General features: G+C 31.4%; 2 protein-coding genes across 3 annotated transcripts; both read right to left on the bottom strand.

Moving 5' to 3' along the window:
- Positions 1–1,031: 1,031 nt before the first annotated feature.
- Positions 1,032–4,590, bottom strand: LOC100527867 (uncharacterized). 2 transcript variants are annotated; one of them, XM_041012380.1, is made up of 8 exons: positions 4,501–4,590; positions 4,192–4,332; positions 4,037–4,077; positions 3,095–3,152; positions 2,271–2,364; positions 1,931–2,015; positions 1,787–1,852; positions 1,032–1,274 (listed from the first exon to the last, which is right to left on the bottom strand). In XM_041012380.1, exons 2-8 carry the CDS (start codon positions 4,280–4,282, stop codon positions 1,161–1,163), a joined length of 549 nt encoding a protein of 182 aa, XP_040868314.1. In that variant the 5' UTR covers positions 4,283–4,332; positions 4,501–4,590; the 3' UTR covers positions 1,032–1,160.
- On the bottom strand, positions 4,484–6,696 carry LOC100790224 (ribonucleoside-diphosphate reductase small chain). The gene is made up of 2 exons (XM_003553880.4): positions 5,770–6,696; positions 4,484–5,177 (listed from the first exon to the last, which is right to left on the bottom strand). Exons 1-2 carry the CDS (start codon positions 6,272–6,274, stop codon positions 4,693–4,695), a joined length of 990 nt encoding a protein of 329 aa, XP_003553928.1. The 5' UTR covers positions 6,275–6,696; the 3' UTR covers positions 4,484–4,692.
- Positions 6,697–9,345: the final 2,649 nt, after the last annotated feature.

The raw sequence follows: 9,345 nt of genomic DNA, 5'->3' as shown, positions 1-9,345 counted from the left end.
CTTGTTTTTGTGAACTAGATGTCCTTTTTCATGCGAGGGGATTCCTTGTGCCCACTATTTCAATATATTATTTATTTGGCCGATCAAAAAGAAATGTGTCTATGGATAGCTATATTTTTCTCTAATACTAACTATACTTATCACCTACTCCACAAAATATTTTCATGACTTTTCTTGATAATTTCATACTTCCTATAACTCAATAACCCACCTACAAATTATTCAAATATAATCATTTCTTTTCTTTTTTTTACTAACACTTGTAATTTTGAATATGTTTTTAAAAATTCACATAATCTTTTCAAATCTTATAAACCTATAAAATTCTTTTAAAACCTTTAAACTCTTATGATATAAATTCATTAAAATTTAAATTAAAAAATCTTAATCATAATTTTTTTTGAAGAAATATAATAAATCATACCATTCTTACATATTCTTTTAAAATCCTCATACTTTGTTATGCTAAAATAGTCTGGGCTAAGTTTATCAGCAATTCTATATCTTTAATTGTTATTCATCTCTGATCTCTTTTCTAAATTCTGCTACCCTTAATTGTGAGATAGTGCAGCAAATGTTATATTGAGTGACAATCAGCCTTAACAAGCATCCCTTGTCCCCACAAAACCCTACGCATATTTTGTGGAACTAATCAAATATTTTGTGTTATGGCAGTATACAAATGTGGACATAACATCTCCAGTCTCGCTGTTAAGTTAAATTTGACAGCTAATTATTAACCTGCCCACTGCCCCTATGGTTGAAACTTGAAACCAACCGAAAAATCCAATCCCACAATAAAAAATGAAAACATTCAAACACTTTTCCACTATGGTTTCCCTTTCGTGGATTAGCTTAGTGGACCATGTAATATGTAATTTTTCTTATCGGTCGTTCTGTGCTGACTACTGAAGTAGGAAAACCTAGCCGGGAAAAAGCAGCAAGTGCCAACCATTGCGTAAAAATGTTAGCCTTACAGCAGCTCCAATATAGGAATAAAATGAACATAAAATAAAGAGTCAAGAGGAAAATGAAGTAAATGATAAGTGTCATGAATTGTGGAACTGGTCAACTCAAAAATAAATGTCACGCAAGCTACACTTGAACCAAAATATCTCTTAATTTTAACAAAAGGGTCCATCATAAGGCTGGGTTTTGGTCTACCTTGGTGTATACAAAGGGGACACCTTTCTTGGGACAATCTCATCGATCTGCTCAGCTGACAAAATGGATGTCTCACTTTCATAATTTCCGTTTTCCATCTGCTGGTGTAACTGGCAGAAGAAAAGCCAAATGCGTCAATCAATTCATTCATGAACTTCAAGCCCAACAAAGTTTAAATATATATATATATATATATATATATATAGCAACATAGACAGACAATTGACCATCAACAACCAAGGAGATCAATCTTTTTTACGAGAAAATAAGATATGTAATTCAGATGAATTAGCTGAACTAAACAACCGGAAGTAATAATAGCATTAACATACTGCTTAGAAGTTATAAATGAACTCGTAGTCCTAGTCCTATTACCAATCACCTTACATTGAATATTTTGAGACCAATTAGCAGCAATGGTTCTAAACTATCAGTTTAGAATTAGATACACCAAAACCAAATGCTAAAATTAGTATATAGGTGTTGCTAATGCTAACAGAATGTTGTAAAATGAATGTGATTAAAATTCGGAGTTTGTCTGCCAATTACCACTGTTACATTTTATTGGAAGCAAGATTTGAAACGAATTTCCCAGTACTTAGAAATTGAAACCAGTATTTACCTTCTCAAGGATCGCAGATTGATCATCCAAGTGAAACTTGCGCATGTACTTCAGCATCTCTAGTTGCTGCACAGTTTTCTTTCTAAATTAGCATAGCAGCGTAGCAAGTACCATAGAATTCATCAGAAGTCAAATAAACTTTACCTGTTCCTGTAACTTTTGTTGATTGAGCATTTTTTCTGTAAATTCTTCTTCTCCAAGCTCTGCCTCATCACAGGCCACCTCTTCTCTGCCAAAAGTCATTTTGCATTATGTAACTGTTTATTAATCCTTCTACTAGACAAAGTGGTGTATTTTATTTTGTGTGGGGACAGAAGAAAAGGCAAGCATTAAATCAGAAAATAGACTTTAGTAGCTTTGAAACAACAAAGTGCATTATAGATTAAATTTTGAGGGGGGGGATTCAAAACCAGGGCCATTCTCATATAAGAGAATGTTAACAGGGTAAGAAGTGAGTGAAAACTGCATATATGAGAGAACTTACTTCGAAAGGAATTTATAAAACTGAATCACCAAATCCAGGTCATTCTCATAGACAGTACTGACTTTTCCAAGGCATGAGATACCAAATCTTGGGTCTGTAGCATAAATTATGTTAATAACAATGCTTCAGAATAAAATACTATGAAGTTTGGTTATACAAAATAAAACAGATTCTGCATACAATCATTCCATGTATCAAAATGCTCTCAAGTTAACCCCACAGCTATCCTAACTAAAATGGCAGGAAAACAAATGTAAAGTAAAATAAGAAAAGGTTATTCCTTTCAAATGTAAAAATTGTAATGTTAGACTTTATTTGGGAGAAGAAAACACAGGGATTTTCCAGAAAGAAAAGAACCAAGGACCTGGGAACAATAATATACAACCTCAAATTCCATCCAAGCAATATTGAAATAAAAGTATCACCCATCACGTATCTACTATGTCGTGTAAACTCATTTTCATCCCAAGGACCACGATCAAGAACTAGAAGCACATCATATTTGACCATCAAGATTCCAAGATGATTTGATCCATTATGTGTTTAATTCTCTTTTATGCATAAAGAGGGAATACCCAATAGCCAATAATACTTTAGACGGTTTTTGTATCTGGGAAAAATAAACATTCAATCAGGGATGTGTGCATTGTCAAACACACACTGACACACATCAAACGATGGCATCCATGGTGTTGCTGCAGCCTGCAGCGGAGCAGGGTTTACACAAAAATAAGACCTAGATGGCACAGATTAATGATATGTAAAATGAGGCACCAATGCTACAAAGTACAAACAACTAATATATTGCAATAAAACAAACATACCAACACCCATCTCCAAAAATATCTCTTCCTGTATTGCAGTGGTCACAGCAACAGCTTCCTGCTCATCAGTTATGAATTCCAGAAAATTACAGTGAAATGCATTATATACTGACTTTTATCACATAAATTCGAAGGGCAAAAACATCATCTTATAACAACTTGCACTTTAACTTTATATATCCAGCATTTAAATAGGTCTCTCCATAAAACAAAAGCTCAACACACATAGGTGCCAATAAAAAAAGGTAACAAGTGTACAACAATGTCCCATGTGGTTTGTGATGACTAATAAGAAAAGGGCAATCCAATGCACCAGACTCCCACCTAGTGGAGTCGATGAAGGGTAGATATATTATCCCTGCAAGAAGAGGGGCTGTTTCCAGAATTTAAATCTTCTGACCTTATTGTTGCACCAAGACTTGGCCTCTTCTCATGAGTAATCATCAAATCAGAAAATCAGATCAAGAAGCACAGACAAAGGTTCTAGTTACTCAGGTCAGCTGTCCCAGGTTAATGAATTCAAATCAAAGGAAGAATCAACTGGTGAAGAGACCGTAAACAAAGTCATTCTTCTAAGGTGCCTGCATAATCTTCTATTTTTTGGACAAAATTTAGGTTTCGTACATTATGCTTTCGCATTGTTCTTCCATTAAAATTAAGAATTTCACTTCTACAACCATAACAAATCTTTATTAGGTCTAACTTCACCTCTATAACCACCAAAATCTTCATTAGATCTAATTTAACGTTCATCTAATTTTAATTAATCAAATAGTATACAAAAATGTATTCAAGTAACTACGTCTAATTTTTGTCCAATTAACTTTCCTTAACAAGCCCATTAATAGTTCCTAAAATTAAGGACGATTCTGGATACTAAATGTACCATCAATCGAAGATAAGGTGTGCAATTGAATAAAGGATGCAAAATAAAAAAAACACCTGCTTATCCTGCACAGCCTCTGCAATCCTTTTTTTCACATCTGCAGATAGATACCAAATCCCAAAGTGCAAAAAATCAAAAAAGGACCATGGAATTAATCAATCAACAAGCAGAACAAATCTGGTAAACGAAACGCCGAAAACAAAGTACGAACCAGGTTGGGAAGTAAGAAAAATGAAACGATCGAAAAGATAATAAAGTTGCTCTCTAGTTAACATTCCACTACTCTGCGTCCCAGATGCCATTCGCGACGCTCACGAACCACACAAGCACAAACCAAGAGACAAGAGCCACACTGTACAATTTAGGCGAAACAATTGATAACTCTATTTTACTTTATTTTTCATCACAACAAAATTTCGCTTTCAAAATTACTATTAATAACTAAACTCTGATTAAATTAAATGAATAAAATAAATAAATAAATAAATAAATAAACCATGTGATAAGCTGAAAAGTATACTTTATCATTTCTCAAGGAGAGATCAGAGACAAACAAAAAGCACATAACCCTAACGAAAGAAAAGAAAAAAAAAAAAAAGCACTATAAAAAAAGCACATAAAACTGGAGTATGTAACAACGGTAATAATACAGTGAAATATTATCATCATCAGCATCCGGTCCTAAACCTAATCCCAATCCCATAATAATAAATTAGAAATCCTCATCCATCTTGAAGACGTGGGTCCCACCGTTCCCGTTCAAGCTGTTCATAACAGAAGCCTTTTGATACTCCCCGACGCGCTTCTCGAAGAAGTTGGTCTTTCCCTGCAGCGAAATCAGCTCCATCCAATCGAACGGGTTCTGAACATTGTACACCTTCCCGCACCCAAGCGCCCCCAGCAACCGATCTGCCACAAACTCAATGTATTGACTCATCAAATCACCGTTCATCCCCACCAACGCGCAGGGCAGCGCGTCGCACACAAACTCCCGCTCAATATCCACGGCGTCCCTCACAATCTCCCTCACGCGCTCCTCGGTGAGCTTCTGCCTCAGCAGAGAGTAGAGCAGACACGCGAAATCGCAGTGTAGCCCTTCGTCGCGAGAAATGAGTTCGTTTGAGAAAGTGAGCCCCGGCATGAGTCCTCGTTTTTTGAGCCAGAAGATAGCGCAGAAGCTTCCAGAGAAGAAAATACCTTTAACACAGGAGTTACATATTAGCTTAATAGTTAAAAAAAAAAAAGTTCAATTGTTTAAGGAATGAGATATTTGAACATTAGTATTTAAGTTGAGACTTAACTTAATTTCAAAACAAATTCAAAGAGATAAAAATTAATACTAAGTGATTTTTTTTATTATTAATCTTAAACATGAAAGTTAACACCTCATATCCATCACTTCTTAAACTTTTTAATAAATAAATAATAATGATAAGTGATTCTTCAATTAATCTTAAATATATTTTAATATAATTTTAAAATTTTAAAAAAATAACTTTAAATCTAATTCAATCTTAAAAATTAATTAAAAATAAAAATTATTTCTCACTTATATATTTTAAAACTTAAATTTTTCCCAATCCCAACCTGAAAAGTAAACATTTCACAATTCAAGTCTCTCTTGATAACATTTTAACAAACCTAAAAAATATAAGATTGTGTTGATAATTAAAAAAAATTAAAACTTCAATTTTTTTTCACTGATATTTTGTTAACAAAACTAATAAATTCTGATATATTAAAAATAATATATTAACAAAATAACATTTATGGATGAAAATAAAAATACCTTCAACACATGCGAAGGCAACGAGACGCTCGGCGAAGGAGTCGGAGGAATCGATCCAGCGAAGGGCCCACTGGGCTTTCTTAGCGACGCAGGGGATGGTGTCGATGGCACGGAAGAGGTGGTTCTTCTGGTCGGAGTCCTTGATGTAGGTTTCGAGGAGGAGGCTGTACATCTCGGAGTGGATGTTCTCGATGGCGATCTGGAAGCCGTAGAAGGCCCGGGCCTCGGGGAGCTGGATCTCCTTTGTGAAGCGCCCGGCGAGGTTCTCGAGGACGATGCCATCGGAGGCGGCGAAGAAGGCGAGGACGTGGGTGACGAAGTGGCGCTCGCCGTCGGTGAGGGAGTCCCAGTGGCGGAGGTCCTGGGAGAGGTCCACCTCCTCCGCCGTCCAGAACGAGGCTTCGGCTTTCTTGTACATTTCCCAGATTTGCGGGTATTGGATTGGGAACATGCAGAAGCGATCCGGGTTCGGAGCCAGGAGGGGCTCTTCGGGAATTGAAGGCATTGTGATGATAAGAATAAAAGAGAGAGAATGAAAGAAAAGAGAAGTTTTGAGTTTTGATTGAAGGTTAAGGTTAGGGTTTGAGTTTGGGAGCGGAGGGTTTATATAGGGAGAAGTGAAAAAATGGAGCGGGGATTTGAAAATTTTAAAATTTTGAGGGTTAAGCTTGCGGGAGAAGATGGAACTGTGTGAGAGGGGTAGTTTGGGGATTTCGTGGGGCGTGTTGGAGAAGTCTTTTGTGTTGCGGTGCGGAGGGAGGGAATTTTGGTTTCGCGGGATTTTTTAGGGTTTGAAAATTGGAATTGGAAAGAAAGAGTGCGTAGTACGCTGGTTGTGTGTGTTACAGTTTTGGAGTTTGGTGGGCGATGGGTGAAATTTGACACCCATGTGGATTTTGGTTCAGATTTTTTAAAGGCAAACCGGTTGTATTGTTCTTAACAGGGAAACGTGCCAACCTTTTAATATTGTATACGTTGAAGTACGGGCCGTTGAATTGAATTTCACGTACCCGCACGAACTTTTTTATTATTTTTTTATATAATATTTCTAAAAGAACATATAATACACATACCTGTTGTTTATGAAGGATCCCGTGGTGTTTAAATAATTAAAATGATTTAAAGAGATTGATTTTTGTTTATATGTTATAAATTTTTTTAGATGAAAATAAAGTTAATTCAACTTATATTTTAAATTAAAAATCATTTTAACATACAAATAAATGATAAAATCAGAAAAATAAAATATTAAATTTAATTAAATATTTTATTTTCGTATTTTAATTTATGTATAACTTTAATTTTTGAATTTAAATTATTTGTATCGAATTGTTATAATTTTTTTTATTTTGATATGTTGGACACTTTTGTATCATATATTTATAGATACATTACCAACAATGTCTTTAAATTACACGGTTAATTATTTTTAATTATAAAATATCAAGTTATTGAAGAGTAATTATTTTTTGAATAATTTTTTTATATATTAAATATTATTAATCCAAATATTGAATTTAATTCCTCCATTCACCAAAATTATACTCTCACCATATTTCAATTAAATTATATTTCAATTTTTTAGTTAAATTAATGCTAAAATGATTTTATTTTAATGCATCTCAACTAATAAATTAATATATGCTGAAAATGATTCTCAATTGAAGTTTAGGGTAAGCAATTAAAAATAGATTGTAAACAAATGTTTGGTTGACATTTTTTTTAATTAAAATACAAATTGTATATTGTAAATATTGTATAAAAATTCTATAAAAGAAAATTCATGTGTTCATATAATTGAAACGATAAATAAGCAAATCCCTTAATGTCATTGTAATTGAGAACACGTGTAATTGAGTATAATTAGATAATCACTTTTAGAATAACTTATCATTTCTTTATTATAATTGATTGATTACTCATTTTTATCTTTATATACAATTCAAATTAACTCTTGAAATTTGTTAAATATAAATTTTCATTAAATATTCAAAATTTGTTGATTGATTACAATTATAGTTTATATTATACATAAATTTAGCTTGTATTTTATATGTTATCTTTATGATTAATCGTTCTAATTGATAAATAATGAAATCATCGATATTGAATTCTAAAAGAGTCTATAATGATTAATCCATAGACCACTCTCTTGTAAAGAAGTGAATGAGTCTTTACCTAATAATGCATCTCATGTCTTAGAATTGATCAATATATAACAACTTGAATCATAACTAGCAGGTACATTTATAGAATAATTTTTAATAAAAAAATTATCATTGAAAATGTTATAACTTATGTTATTTATTTTAGGCAAACATGTGACAAGAAAGGGACGTGGCCATATAATAAATGCAAAATTTCAATTTATTAATTATTTTATCACTTTATTTTATATAAGTAATATTTAAAAAATATACATAAAAAATTAAAAATTACACGAGTTTCATGCAAGTTTACCAAAACTCGATAACATTGAACGACCGTGTGAATGAATTTTCTAAATTTATCATGTCTTTCAAATCAAATGGTTCCTATCTTTTGTAGTTGTCTTATTTATATGTAAATATTTATATGAATGTAAATTGATTTTAGAGATTATATTCAATATCTAACTACAAAATGTGAGTAAAAAATACATACTCCAAATTTGAGAGACTATCATTTTTTTATCCTCTTTAATGTCTCTATTTATATTCTCTCTATATTTTAATCCATCCAAAGATATGATAACCATTTATCGAAATATGTTTTGTAACAATCTTGTTCTTTGGCCTAGACATCACTTAAGAAATATGGACGAAAAACTTCGAGTAAGAGAAAATCTTAAATCCTTTTGTGAAGGGATACTTTCTGATCGACAATTGTCGAGATCAATTATTATTACAATGCATCATAAATATATATATTTTAAATATTTAAATTATGTCATCATTAAAAGTAATAATAAGTATTTTTAATAAATCCATAACTAATAAATATTTACAATATACAATTTGTATTTTAATTAAAAAAAATGTCAACCAAACATTTGTTTACAATCTATTTTTAATTGTTTACCCTAAATTTCAATTGAGAATCATTTTCAGTGTATATTAATTTATTAGTTGAGATGCATTAAAATAAAATCATTTTAGCATTAATTTAACTAAAAAATTGAAATATAATTCAATTGAAATATGGTAAAAATATAATTTTGGTGAATGGAGGAATTAAATTCAATATTTGGATTAATAATATTTAATATAAAAAAAATTATTCAAAAAATAATTACTCTTCAATAACTTGATATTTTATAATTAAAAATAATTAACCGTGTAATTTAAAGACATTTTTTGTAATGTATCTATAAATATATGATACAAAAGTGTCCAACATGTCAAAATAAAAAAATTATAACAATTCGATACAAATAATTTAAATTCAAAAATTAAAGTTATACATAAATTAAAATACAAAAATAAAATATTTAATTAAATTTAATATTTTATTTTTCTGATTTTATCATTTATTTGTATGTTAAAATGATTTTTAATTTAAAATATAAATTGAATTAAATTTATTTATAACATATAG

Source organism: Glycine max, chromosome 19 (assembly GCF_000004515.6).
Source record: "Glycine max cultivar Williams 82 chromosome 19, Glycine_max_v4.0, whole genome shotgun sequence".
Lineage (NCBI taxonomy): Eukaryota > Viridiplantae > Streptophyta > Magnoliopsida > Fabales > Fabaceae > Glycine > Glycine max.
This window is presented reverse-complemented; position numbering and strand designations above follow the sequence as displayed.